The following is a 15,125-nucleotide window of genomic DNA, read 5'->3' as shown; positions in this document are numbered from 1 at the left end:
TTTTTCCGACAATCGTGTCATGGTGATCAGGAGATTCTTAATTTCAGATTCCACCATCTGCTGAGTGGGATTCAAATCCAGGTCCCCAGAACACTTATTGGAGTTTTTGGATTAAAAATCTAACAATAATACCACCTGACCATCGCCTACCCTTATTCTCACTTTTTGTCAGTTAATAAATTTAATTCAACAATCGTGCCATAACATTGCCTGATTCAGCCCATGTCACCCACTGCTGAAACTCTAGACTGGACTATTCCAATGCTCTTCTGACCATCCTCATCTTCTACCTGACAGAATCTGAAGTCCATTCCAAACCGTGCAGACAGTCATAACTTTCACCATCACATTTCCTCACCTTGACTGATCCACATAGACTCCCATTGAGAAACACTAATTTTCAAAACACGTCCTATTTTCTAATCTCTCCAAGGTTTCACTTATTCCCAATGTCTGCATTCTAACCTCTCCGCCACACTTTTAAGATCACCTTAAATCCTTCCTCACCTGTTCTACAATCCTGTGTGACTATCTTTGCATGGCTGCAGTTTGACTGCAATTGCATGGTGTGTCTTGGGTCATTTCATTAGCTTAAACATTCCATACAAATACAATTTTTTATTTCACATAAATCAAGAGGTGACTTTATTACCTGCGTGTGATCTCCTCGCGTGCAAGAGCCTGTTTAAGGATGTACTCTTCTCTGAAGACCTGGGTGGCTCGACTCAAGAGCTGGAGACATTCCTGCGGCGGAGGTGCTCCTACTGCATCAGATGCCCTGAAAAGAAAAACAAAGATACATACTGTAGAGTTCCAGCTTCTTGCAAGTCACCAAAGCTCCTTCAACAGCAACTTCCAAACCTGTAATCCATACCATCTAGAAGAACAAATGTAACAGACACATGGGCACACCACCTGCAAGTTCTCCCCAAAATCACTCACCACCTTGACCTAGAAATTTTACTGTTCCTTCAGTGTCACTGGGTCAAAATCCTGGAACAGCTTCCTTAACTATGGGTGTACCAATATCACATGGACAGCAGTGATTCAAGGTGACAATTCACCACCTTCTTCTGGTGGCCAATGAGGGATGGGTAGTAAATGCTGACCTCGCCAATAATACTCAGTCTCAAGAACATAACCCTGCCATTTGAAAAACCATGTGAGTATCAGACATAAGTAAACACAATTACTGATGAAGGCTGACATGACTTAATTATTTCCACCACAAGCACATAAGAAACACTGATCATCTGGTTGAATGGAACGCCAACCTCCAGGCCTGATTACAACCTTTCACCAGGATGTACGGATAATATATTCTATCACTTGACAAATTGTTGAATGTTCTGAGAACACAGAACATGAAACTATGTTCTACGCAATACAGCGGAACCTCGAGTATCCAAAAGGAGATGGGCAGACAGTATTTCATTCAGATAACTGATTCAATACCTCTCCTCTGGGACTCAGTTTTCTAAAGTTTCCTTTCTCCTCGCTCTGCCTGCCTTGCACACTCTCTCTGTCTCGGTTTGTTTCTGAGCAGACACACACTTGTGTGTAATGGACTTGCAGCGTTGCTGAAGCCTCTCCCCACTGCTACTTCACTTCAATGGGATTGACAGTGAGCACTTGCTATGTCCTCTCCCCATTCAATAGAAGAGACAGCAGCATCCCCTCCACCACCAACTCCCACTGTGTGCTTTCAACTCTCTATGACTCCAGCCAAGAGACAGAGTGAAGCGGACAGATGCCTCTCATTTCTTCCCCCTCAATGGGACTCCAGAACAAAATGAAGTAACGGAATGGAGTAACAGCAATCAGACTGGACACCAACAGCAAGGCTGCTGCTGCCTTTTTTGGAGAGGTAGGGGGTGAGACTCAAAATAGCATGTGCATACACGACTTTTTGACAAGTTCCCTTTCTGCCCTGTACAGGACAATGTTGGATAGATTATCTGGGGAAAGGGGCGTTTAGGGTACACCCAATGGTAGAACTCCAAGCGAAGTGTGGGGAGAGAGGGGGAGGGTGGGAGGTCAGTCATTTGGTCACAGTACCTGGGCTCCCATGATGTCCAGGACTTTTCTCAGCAACATTTCAGTGAGCCAAATTCACTTTAAATCATTGTAAACAAAAGGCACGATCAGTGTTGGTCACAAGTCATTGATGTAATCCTCCTATCGGGACCTTGAGATCTTCTTTAGATAATCCGAAATTCGGATAATTGGTACTCGGATAAAAGAAGTTCCTCTGTTTTAATATTTTATGTTTGAATCTTTTTCTCAATTCTTCTTCATGGGATGTGGGAATTGCTAGCAAAACCAGCATTTGTTGCCAATCCCTTACTGATCATGAACTGAATGGACTGGAGGTCATTTCAAAGGGAAGTTAAGAATCAGCTACATTGTAAAATCTAAGTAAGGATGGCAGATTCCCTTCCCTAAAAGAGAGGAGCAAACCAGATGAGTTTTTATACGATAATCCCGGTAATGTTGCCATGGAGTTAACTTGATATTCCAGATTTAATGGGTTGTTGTAGTGCAGTGGCTCCCTACCTCTGTGCTGGGAAACCTAGATTCAAGCCCCACCAGTTCCTGAGGTGTCTGAACAGGTCGAGTCAAAAAGATATGTATTCCACATTTATTAATTAGATATAAGTTGCTCGTCACCATGGTGGGATGTGAACCAGTATTTCAAGAGCATTAGCGTCATGACTCCTGGTCTAGTGATATTACTACTATGCTACTGCCTCCTATTAAATATTCACGTGCTAGCTCATTTTATGGCTATGGAAGGTGTAATAGTCTGAAGCATTAACTCAGAGAATGCAAGAATTTAAATTAAGTTTGAAATTTGAAAATAAGAAGTTGGCATCAGTAGAGGTCATTAAGAGAAAAACAGCTGGTTCACGAATATCAAATAGGAAACAAAATCTGCCACCTTTCCTCAGCCTGACAAGATTCTAGTCCTACTGCAGCTTAATTGTCCTTCTGTGACCAAGAAACTCGTCAGTTGCATAAGAACGTTTTTTTAGGAAGGTGGGTTAAGCTGCTCTGTTAGAGACACCCCACATCCAAAGCATTAACTGTAGAAACTCCAATGTTTATTTCAAGGCATGGCCAAGTACAAACTTCAGTCAAGATCAGTATTTAAATCTGAATAGCTATGGGGAGAACAGAATGCATCACTGCAGCTTCAGTTTCTCAAGGTAGAAAACACCATGTTCTATTAATTTTTCACTTCTGAAAGTGTTGACCCAGGGCCACCATTTCATGAATGGGAACAGCTCATATACAGTTCACCAAAACGAACAAACACAGTACAACAAAATGTACTACTCCAAAGATTAGTTTAGATTAGATTCTAAACAGTGTGGAAATAGGCCCTTTGGCCCAACAAGTCCACACCGCCCTTCCGAAGAGTAACCCACCCAGACCCATTTCCCTCTGACTAATGCACCTAACACTACGGGCAATTTAGCGTGGCCAATTCACCCTGACCTGCACATTTTTGGAGTATGGGAGGAAACCGGAGCACCCGGAGGAAACCCACGCAGACACAGGGAAAACGTGCAAACTCCACACAGACAGTCGCCTGAGGCGGGAATTGAACCTGGGATCCTGGTGCTGTGAGGCTGCAGTGCTAACCACTGAGCCACCATGCTGCCCAACCATTCCCAAATCTGCTGCAACTAGCATTCATGTACTTTAGGACTTACAGGATTCAGTGTTGGGAAGGTAACTGCACTGCCTTAGCTAAGATCAGCAGATTCAGCACAGGTCAAACACAGAACTTAGTACTATATGGTTCTAGTTGTATTATGCCATGATATGACTCCATGAATCATTTCATGTTAGTAGATTTGGAGAGGTTAAGGAAAACTGATTGAATGCAATGAAATAATATGAATGTAAATATGTCTATGGGTTAAAACAATACCTCAGTAGCAGTGGATTGGTTGTAGTACGACGCAGAATATTTCTAATGTGTTGCTCAAAGGAACCGCTTGCAAAGTTTCGCAATGGAGATGCCACACAGCTGCTGTCTGGGTTGGAACACAATAATGGTGGCGATACTGGCCTTGTCGTGGTCCTGCTAACATCCACAAATTTATTACAATTTGTTCGTAATCGAGTCAGTGCACAGACAGACAGTTTCAAGTGAACTGTTGAAAGTATCAAAACCATAGCAGGTGCAATTACTCAGAATTATTGCATGACAGCATGAAAAGTATGTACAATAAGCCATTCAGCCCCCCTGCTCTCCCACTGGTTAGATCACAGCTGATCGGATCTTGGCATCAACTCAATTTTTCTCTTCCCCCTTAACCCTCAACTCCCCTGAAGTTTAGAAGCTTGCCTCCCAGCAATTAATATATTCCAGCATTTTAAAGATTAAGGATCCTCTTGAAAGAAGAAATTCCTTTGCATTTCTATCTTAAACAGGCAACTGCATTCCTCAATTCTGGATTTTCCCAGAAGGGGAAAAGTCTTCTCTGTATTCATCCATTAGGTAAGGAGCATATGCCCAACTTTCCTGAAAAAGGAATTTACCCAGCCAAACTTCTGAGCTGCTTCCAATGCAAGTATGATCTTCCTTAAATAAAGAGATCAAAACTTTACACAGTACTCTAATGCCCTGCATCAAAACTTCCCTACTTTTACACTGCATTGCAATAAAAGCAAATATTTTATTGCTAGTGAGTTTTGAGAAGATTGCTGATACAGTGTATTTCATGCACTGGGACAGTGAGAACCTACCACAAACTACGCAATCTAAACTTTTGTGCCAAAATGGATAGCTTTACATTTTCCCACAATATATTCCAATTGTCAATCTTTGCCCAGCCATACCTCAGGCAGACTCTTCCAACTTAAACCTTCCCCTCCCTGCAACGGCCCCAAGTCATGTCCATTATGCAGATGAGCAAACAATGGCTAGCCTCTGAATCCTTACCCAACAATCCTATCTTGTATTGTGTGCTACGACTGTAAATAGTTTCAGAAAAAACTCAATTTGTGTTTTGATACAAACTTTGTGCATCTTTCCAAATGGAGATAAGGATAGCAATTCGCAGTGGGAATCATACTGAATATTCAAAATGTCACCAATCGGTTCACTAACAATCTCAAGACTTCACCAGTCCACAATTATATTGATCCATATATCTGTGATCTGACAGAACAATATAAACCAGATGATCACTTTCCCAAGCACTAACACTAAATCCCTGTTAAAAGGAAGTTTTCACAATTCAATCATACAAGAAAAATACTTACAGCAATTCTCTTATAATACATTCAAAAGAATCAGTAATACAAATCATTGCAGCTCCGAGGGACAGATCTGAAATGATCCAGAATCCTTTGATTGGTGCAGGTGGACTGTAAGAATTTGAAGACATATACACACACAAAGTGAAAATACTGCAACTGTCATATTTCTTACCAAACAGAAAGGTCACAAAAAATATTGAAAAGAATTGAGAGTGACTGTGACTAGAATTCCCAGAAACCTATTTCTATCATCAACTACTTTAAAATAAAAGGACTACATTCAACTTAAACTCAGTTTGTAAAATCCCTAAAATTGCAACACCTGCATCCCGTGAACGATTAAATGAAGCAAAACCTGTACATAGGAAGATGTAATTCGGGCTATATACACCAGTTAATCTTTTTACCTTCAACCTCCTGTCTTATTTAACATTGATCAATTTGTGGAAATATTTCTCTTTAACCTACCTGATTCCCTTAGGATCTTAAACTTAAATCAAATCAACTCTTAACTTTCTAAAGTTCCAGGGAATACTGTCTCTTATTATCCAGAAAACTTATAATTGACAGGATCAAAGGCCAATATATTGTTTCCAAGTCTTAATACCCAGAATTACTCTGGAGGTGCGGAAGGCCAGTATTATAGTAACCATTCTGATCATTTAATTTTACAGACCTCAAGACATTTCAATGATATATCTGCCACCTATCTCCTCAAAAACATCCATTTGGATGTCCACTGCCTCAGTTTTTCATCATTAACAAAAAAAAACGCTGTTCTGTTTTTTTTTGCTCCAAAGTAGATGACCCCACTTTTGCTAACATTCTTGCCTATTTATTTACACCATCAACCTCTCTTTGAAATGTTATGCTTACACCTACACTTCTTACAATACTACTTGTCTTGGTGTCATCAGCAAATTCACAATACTCCTGTGAAAATGAAGGAGAAGGATGGCAAGATTTGTAAACCTTGGATGACAAGAGAAATTATGAGATTAGTCAAAAAGACAAAAAAGGAAGCATATATTTAGGAAACTCAATTTAAACAGAGCCTTGAATGCATACAACGACAGGAGGAAACAACGCCAACAACAAATCATGAGGGCTGAAAGAGGCCATGAAACGTCTTTGGCAAACGGAATTAAGGAAAATAATAGTATATAAGGAGCAAGAGGATAGCTAGGGAAAGGGTAGGCCCACTCAAGAACAAAAGGAGTGTATTTTTGCGTGGAGCCGAAGGAAATGGGCAAGGTCCTTAATGAATACTTTGCACTGGTATTCACAAAAGATAAGGACATGGTGATAGAGAGTTGCAGGAGGGGTATGTTGATATTTGGGGCATGTCAATAAGGAAGGGAGTAGTATTAGGTGTTTTAAAAAGCATTAAGGTAGACAAATCCCCACACCTGATGGGATCTATCACCGAATGCTGAGGGAGGCAGGTGAGGAAATTACTGGGACCTTGAACAAAATCTTCACATCCTCTTCAGTCACATGAGAGATACCAGTGAACTGGAGCATACCCAACATTGCTGCTTAGTTTAGGAAGGGCAACAGGGATAAGTCAGGAAATTATAGGCCACTGAGCCTTACGTCAGTGGTGGGGAAATTATTGAACAAGATACTTAGGGATTTAGTCACAATTGGAAAAATATGGACTTATTAGTGGCAGGTAGCACGACTTTGTGCAGGCAAGGTCATGTCTGTCTCTCAAACCAGATTGAGATTTTTTGAAGTGACACGGATGATTCATGAGGCAGAGTGGTAGATGCTGTCTTTATGAACTTCAGGAAGGCCTTTGACAGTATCTTGCTTGAATTCCAAAGTTACTGGTCAATATAAACAGCTTCCAGCAGGTTCCGAAGAGTAATCACTTATTTTAAACCGGGATTCTTTTCTCAGAACACTTAATTATTGAACCAGATGTAAAACTAGTCAGTAAAACCCAAACACAACCTTCTACCCAAAAACCCAAACACAACCTTCTACCCAAAAACCCAAACACAACCTTCTACCCAAAAACCCAAACACAACCTTCTACCCAAAAACCCAAACACAACCTTCTACCCAAAAACCCAAACACAACCAGTTCAATATAGGATTTCTCCTCTTTTTTACCCCCAACAGTTTCTGTGGTTGGCTGGCCAGCACTAGCCTCGCCTAAATTAATGAATGCAACATCACAATCATCTGCCAGTCCTTGAACATAACATATCCTGATGCCAACCATCTGCAATATTCTTACAGCAATAATTAATCTTCAATTATCTTTCCAGGCCAGCTCCCATATGCCTACATGACTTTGCTTGTCCTCTTCTTCTCTTAAAACAAGATACTGTTCAACCTTTAATTCTCAACTTCAGCTCAGAGTTCCAGAACTGAGAAAACTTAAAAAAAAAGTGGGCCAGTCCAAGCCACCACTCAGGTGATCAGGAGACAAAGATTCTACCTCATCATATAACAATAACCCCTCCCCAGCATGCTTGGCCTAAGAATGACCGAGGCAAAAATCAAGGGTTTGTAAAACATTCATGCATTAAAAATATCACATAAAACAGGTTTTCCTCAAGACTTTAACAATCTAAAACCTTTTCCAGCTATGGAGTAATAAGGAACATGGGAAGATGATACCTGCATGGCAGTGGTTTGGTGCACAGGACATGTTCTACCAAGCATTTCTGCTCTGCTGCCAACTCCTGAAGCGCACTTTTATCTTCGTCATCTGTAGGCATAAAAGCACAAGGTGATCCACAACTTCAGGAATGCGGAAATATTAGTTGATAGATTTAAAAAGATTTGCAAATATTACCAAAAAGAACAGATGAGGCAGATCTAAACTACTTCACTTCCAAAAGTGATTCACTAATCTTATTTAGGTAAGGAAATCTGCTGTCATTTCCTGGTGTGGCCTACATATGACTCCTGACCCAAAGCAATGTGGTCGACTCTTAACTGCCCACTGAAATGGTATGATATTGCTACAAAGTTTAAAGAATTAAATTAGACAGACCATCAACTTAGACAGTGAAAATTACAATGGCAACCCAGTTCTGTTGTCCCTGCAACATCCTCTGCCCTAACACCTTGGGGTTAATGAAAGAACTGATAGAGCTATCCCACAGATGAGGCAAAAGTGAGGACTGCAGATGCTGGAAATCAGAGTCTAGATTAGAGTAGTGCTGGAAAAGCACAGCTTCAGTGACGCTTCAGTGCTGATGAAGGGCTTTTGCCCAAAACGTCGATCTTCCTGCTCCTCGGATGCTGCCTGACCAGCTATGCTTTTCCAGCACCACTCTAATCTAGACTCTATCCCACAGATGAGCTAATAAATCTTCAAACAACTCAACTTACTACATGATATCAAGAAATGTCTGAAGGCATTGATACTGCAAAGTCTGTAAGCTCTGCCAATATTTTGGCAACTTGTGCTCCATAAATAGCTACAACACTACCCAACCTACTCTAAAACAACTACAATACTGACATTGACACAACAATGTGGTTTTGCAATGTATATCCTGTCCATAAAAACCAGGACAAATTAAATCCAACCATTCAATACCCGATCAGTAAAGTTATGGAAATACTCAATTGTTCAGTAATAATCTGATCAAAGACACTTAGTTGGGTTTTGTGGGGGCCCACTCAGCTCCTGGTCTCATTACAGCCTTGGGTCAAGCATGGACAAAGAGCTGAATTCCAGAGGTGAGGTGAGTGTGGCATCAAGCAGCCTGCATAAAAACAGTCAACAGGAGTAAAAGGGGAAATGGTCTATTGGTTGGAGTCTTGTGGGAGAAACAAAGATGGCTGCCGCTATGGGTCCCAAAATATCACTGCAGGAGCTCCTAATGATATTGTCTTAGATATAACCATTTTGTGTTACATTATTAACAACCTTCTTTCTAACAGTAAAGTCAGAAGTCAGGGTTTTCCAAATGGGAATTGTGCAAAATTCAGTGCCATTCACAGCTCCTCAGATACTAAGCAGCCAGTGTCCAAATTCAGCCAGACCAGGACAATGCCCAGGCTTGAGGTGATTAAGTGGCAAGTAATATTCCTGTCACACAAAAGGTCAGGTAATGATCTCAAACAAGACAAAAATCTAACCCATTGCTCCACAACTTCTAAATGCAGTAACAACAAAGCTGTCTGTTGCATTAATTCTGATGATCCTACCTTCTGCAGGAGTGTCTCAGGCTTGTCAAACTTTTTCCTTAACTGAGGATGCCCCCGAGCAGTGTCTGACCTATTTCCCACACTTCTGCCCTCATCCCACAACAATGATAGGGTCCCCCTTCTTATATTCCTCTGCATCAGCATCACCAAAGGATCATAGTTAAACGGTTATGTGATTGTTCTTGACTGGACCGAAGGATGTTTTTGTGCTGTAGATCTCTACAACTCTATGAATAAGCTACCATTTCCACCACCCTCAGTGGAATGACACAATAAGACATATCTCCCTGCTCACCCTTGTGCAGGGACCATTCCCCTAGAACATCTTGCCCACTCCTCCTCAATCAACATCCCCACACAGCAACTTCCCACGCAGTCATATAAGGTACAACACCTCCATTTACTTCCTTCCTTCTCAGCATTCAAGGTCTCTGACACAACTTCCAGATGAAGCAACGATTTACATATACTTTGCTCAATCTAATCTATATTCGCTGCTCTGCACTGGGAAGAGAAAATACAGACTGACTGACCACGTTGCAGAACACCTACACTCTGCCCCAAATTTCTAGTTACCTGCCACTTCAACATCACTGCATTCCTATGCTAACACTTTTGTATCTGACCTGTTGCAGTGTTCCACTGAAGCTCAACGCAAACTCATCGTCAGCTTGAGTATTTTATGGCCTTCAGGACTCAGCATCAAGTTAAACAATTTCAAAGCATGAACACACCCTTCCATGTCTATAGTCTACCTCCACAACCCAAGACCCTATCATGAAATGAGCTGCTTTCAACACAGCTAACCCATTTTCACCCACTCAGTCTCCATTATCACCTTCTTGCTTCTCTTCATCTCTGGCTCGTTTGCTTAAAGTCCCTTTATTTGGCTACCCTTCTTGCACTCTTTCTGCATTTCATCTCCACCCATCTGCTCACTTCTAATTATTCGAATTATCCGAACAAGATCTCAAGGTCCTGTAAAAATGCTACTGCTGTTACTGTTAGAACCACACCAAGGTGGAAGGAATAATTGAGAAAATTAGTTCCACCAAGAAATAGTGGATTGATTATGCCTCCCTAGCTCTCAGTGCTGGCAAAACCAAGGGACTCATTATTGATTTTCAGCAGGATGTTACTCATGCTCCCCTGCACATCAACAGCACAGAGGTGGAATGAGTGGAGACTGTCATTCTCCTGGGAGTGGTCATCAACAGCAAGCTTTCTTGGACTCTTCACGTGGATGCATTGGTTACAAAGGCCTAACATTTCTTCTTCCTCAGAAAGCTGAGAAATTTGGCATGACAGTGAATACCCTTGCCAATTTTTATAGATGCACCATTGAGAATATTCTGTCTGGATGTATCACTACCTAGTATGGTGGAAATGGTAGCTTGTACCGTTCAAGATTGGAGACGGTTTGTGAGTGGTGAACTCGGCCCGGACAGTCACAAAGGCCAATCTACCAGGCCCGCCAGCATTCTCAAAGATCCATCCCACCCTGGCAATGTTTTTCTACAACCTCTACTATCTGGGAGAAGGTATAGATGCCTGAACACATGCACCAGCCGGTTTCACAACAGTTTCTACCCTACTGTTGTTAGAATACTGAATGGACTCAAACGCTTAGCATTCACCTGTACCTGTGCTTTGGTTTTGCTGCTGTTTACCTATATTTATCTATGCTACTAAACTATGATCTGCCTGTATTGCTCACAAGACAAATCTTTTCACTGTGCCTTGGTACACGTGACAATAAATTCAAGCATTTGATAAGCCCTTTGGTTGTGGAGGAAAAGGAAGACCTCCGAGGATTAGATCCAGAGTTACATTTGGAAATCTTAATGTGAATGTTTTGTGTACTTTTTTTAAATAAAACACATTTTAGCTATTTAAATAACTTATACTGCTGTAACTACTAGTGATTTATTGGAGAGATATATGGACAGGGAATTGAAATGAAAAAGTTAAAATAATGCCTCAGGGAAGAAAACTACCCAGCTGTATATGACAGAAAGCATGACACCAATTCACAGCTTTTAACTTCAGCTGTCCTCCATTTAACACATTGCCAAGTCCAATTGCTTCTGAACCTCTATGGTCGGAATAATATATCCTGTAGGAAGGATAAGGCTATGTTGCATTGAAAACTCAGGAGAGCCTCAAAAGCAAGGTCTGATCAACAAAACAGCTTCAGTATCAAGAATAAAAGCATAATGGTGCAGACGCTGGAGATATGAAATAAAAGAAAACTTGACTCACATTCAAAGAGAGAGAAAAAGAGAGTTATCATTTTGAGCCCAGTGCGATCGTTTGAATCATATATTTGACTGACAATATTTGTCTCTGGTAGTGAGTTACCTACTCAAACACTTCAAAGCATTAGGTCAGTGCATATTATTACACTAAAAGAATCTTATAATTGTGTTTAATTTCTTACTGATGAAATGTCTTTTTAAAATATCATGAATTGAGCAATATCCAGTGTTTGCATACATTTTAATCAAATGAATGAAATAAGAACATGCATTTTCAAAAGTAATTACATTCAGTATAACTTCCTTTATTCGGATGGCTGATCTGATTGAAAAAAAAATTGGTTATCCGAACAAATTACTCCCCGCCTGTCTCATTCAGATAATCGAGGTTATTCTGTACCACCGTTTCCTCGCTGCTTCTAGTTCTAAACGATGGTTTCTGGACTCAATGTTAACTGTATACTCTACCTGAGCTGAAGAAATTTTCCAGTTCATTGACCCATGTCAGCCCGACACTGTGTACACCAGCTAGGTGTGTGCAATGATACCGTGTTGGACATAATGGATCTAGAAAGAAAAGATCAGATAAATGAATGACAACTATTCCTCATTGTGGATATACTGACTTGCCACAGGTCTAAATTATGAGAGATAGTGGAATAATAGGCAAAAAAAAGGCTGATTCATATCAAACTCTCATTCAAATAGAATATTTATTAGGGATAAAGTAATGGAACAAGAAAAGGAGATTTATTGTGTTCAACACCAATGCAATTACATCGGCTGTCAGGTATATGGTTTTAAGTTATATAAATGAATAAATGTAAGAGCATGCTAAAGACGTTGCACCATACCTTTATGCAATGTGATTGGGCAGGAGAAATCAGATTGCAATTGCTCGATGTCATCCCCAGTCACCAGTTTCAAGCTCAATTCCAATTCCACACATTCAAACACGTAGAGCGAAGGAAGAGACTCACATCTCAGGTCCCAAGATTCATTGGCCTAAACATGAAGAGTATAAACCTTCAACTTTCTAACAATTTATAATGTCTGCATTACCTCAAACAATACAAGCAAGCCAATGTAATTAATATAGTTGCACATTGAATCAGTTCAGCCAGCATTGCATGGTAAACATTAGCACAACTGGAAATGACTATATTATGGTAGTCATTTTATGTATTTCATAAAATCTTGAGGGTTGGACAATAATTCAGTTATTGTGTTCTAATTCTGTTCTAATCGATTTCTTCAACCCCCATGTACCCATCTAACTTCCTCTTAAATACTTCTATATTATTTTTTCTTAACTATGGGTTGTAACAACATATTTCATATTCCCACCACACTAAGAAGAGATATTTTCTGAATTTCCTTCCAGATTGGTTAGTGACTATCACATATCTATAAACTCCAATTTTGACCATCCCAACAAATGGAAAACCTTTTGCAAGTGTAACTTAATTCAAACACCAACACACTCCTCAGCTGTGTGAAAGAGGCGGCCCTGGTCGCTTGCTTAAGTCATTATAACCTCAGTTTGTAAATTGTCCCGTGATTCTTCTTTGAACCTTCTCAAATGCCTACATATCTATTTTTTAATATCAAGACCAAAACTGTATTATATTCTAACCTCCATTATATTCTAATCAAAGTACAACACAAATTTAGCATAACTTTGAATTTTAATTCAGATGGTCAACAAATGAACCTTATTTGCTGAGTTTGCTTTTAAAAAGAAAGTTATTTTAATCTAGGTCACTACTTTATGACTTGCATGGATATACCCCCTAGTTAAATTTCTCCTCTTCTCCATTTGGGTTCTTACTTTCCAAGGAAAGTGCAACATCCTTATTTGGGCTACCAAAAGGCAGCATTACATACTTATCCATGGTAAAACATCAATTAGATTCTGCAAATTTATTCTCTTTTATAACAACACAATAATTATTTGCACTATCCTATTACAGTTGTTTGTTCCTGAGGTTTTATCTACATGCATTAATTTTTGTAACTTTGCCTCCCACCACACAAAACACACACTGGAAAGACTGCTTGGGAACTACACACTGAAAACAATGAAAGGTGGACAATAACACATCAGCAACTCAATCACCTCACTATACAGGAGGCAGACTGAGTTTTACAGTATCTGATGGGTAGAAGGCAGGGAGAAAGGAGACAGGAAGGAGGGGGGAAAAAAGCCACACAAATAGTAAAGCTACCAAGATCAAGATTAATCATCAGTTCCAAATGCATATACTTCTTAGTTGCATATGATCCATTTCCATCTTACCATCTGATCTTCCTCTTCATCCCCCTCAAGAACCACACAGTGGTATAACATGCCGGATTGTGTAGCAATAACCAGAATGTTTGGGGTACAGGGAAGGCACAGTATGGCACAAGCATCATAGCCGTAATTATCCTCAGCAGCTGGGTGCATTGGTAGAGGACCCAGCAACTTCCCAAGAAGACCAGTGCTAGGAGAGAAGATTAAGTAAAGCTCATGTCACATGTTGTTTCCACAAGAATAGTTTTATTCTCACCCGAGTAGCTATTATAAGTGTAAAAATCCCAGATCCAGAATGTCACTAGTCTTGGCAACTACACAATACTATCTCAACGAAAAGTTACGAATTAATTAGAATACTGTAATAAAATTTGGGTTTATTTGAATTACTCCTCTTGGTTACGCTAAGCAGATACTTACTCTCGAGAGTTCACTTTCACTAACATCTAGTCAAATAGAGGGAGAGATGTACAGCATGGAAACAGACCCTTCAATCCAACTTGTCCATGCCGACCAGATATCCTAACCTAATCTAGTCCCATTTGCCAGCACTTGGCCCATATCCCTCTAAATATTTCCTATTCATGTACCCATCCAGATGCTTTTTAAATGGTGTAACTGTACCAGCCTCCACCACTTCCTCTGGCAGCTCATTCAATACACGCAACACCCTCTGCATGAAAAAGTTGCCCCTTAGGTCCCTTTTATATCTTTTCCCCTCTCACCCTAAACCTATGCCCTCTAGTTCTTGACTCCGCACTCCAGGGAAAAGACTTTGTCCATTCACCCTATTCATGCTCTTCATGATTTTATACACCTCCATAAGGTCTTCCCTTAGCCTCTGACACTCCAGGGAAAACAGCCCCAGCCTATTCAGCCTCTCCCGATAGCTCAAATCTTCCAACATGCATGTAAATCTTTTCCAAACCCTTTCAGGTTTCATAAAATCCTTCCGATTGGAAGGAGACCAGAAATGCGTACAATATTCCGAAAGTCCTGTACAGCTGCAACAAGACCTCCCAACTCCTATACTCAATACTCTGACCAATAAAGGAAAGAATACCAAACGCCTACTTCACTATCCTATCTACCTGCGACTTCACTTTCAAGGAATT

The 15,125-nt window shown here is 40.4% G+C and overlaps 1 protein-coding gene across 2 annotated transcripts in view; it reads right to left on the bottom strand.

Annotated features, from left to right (window-relative positions):
* The window catches only part of nup88 (nucleoporin 88), a 49,672-nt gene that overhangs the window by 22,899 nt on the left and 11,648 nt on the right, over positions 1-15,125 (bottom strand). For both annotated transcript variants that reach the window (XM_060848035.1, XM_060848036.1), the window contains exons 6-12: positions 14,014-14,200; positions 12,569-12,719; positions 12,183-12,281; positions 7,912-8,002; positions 5,281-5,385; positions 3,941-4,093; positions 653-778 (exon numbers count right to left, since the gene is read on the bottom strand). In XM_060848035.1, the coding sequence (XP_060704018.1) occupies positions 653-778; positions 3,941-4,093; positions 5,281-5,385; positions 7,912-8,002; positions 12,183-12,281; positions 12,569-12,719; positions 14,014-14,200 (912 nt within the window). The remainder of the gene's footprint in view (positions 1-652; positions 779-3,940; positions 4,094-5,280; positions 5,386-7,911; positions 8,003-12,182; positions 12,282-12,568; positions 12,720-14,013; positions 14,201-15,125) is intronic.

The sequence above is a fragment of the Hemiscyllium ocellatum genome, chromosome 31 (assembly GCF_020745735.1).
Source record: "Hemiscyllium ocellatum isolate sHemOce1 chromosome 31, sHemOce1.pat.X.cur, whole genome shotgun sequence".
In the NCBI taxonomy this organism is placed as follows: Eukaryota; Metazoa; Chordata; class Chondrichthyes; order Orectolobiformes; family Hemiscylliidae; genus Hemiscyllium; species Hemiscyllium ocellatum.
The sequence above is the reverse complement of the archived record's forward strand: the minus strand, read 5'-3'. Positions and strand labels throughout refer to the sequence as shown.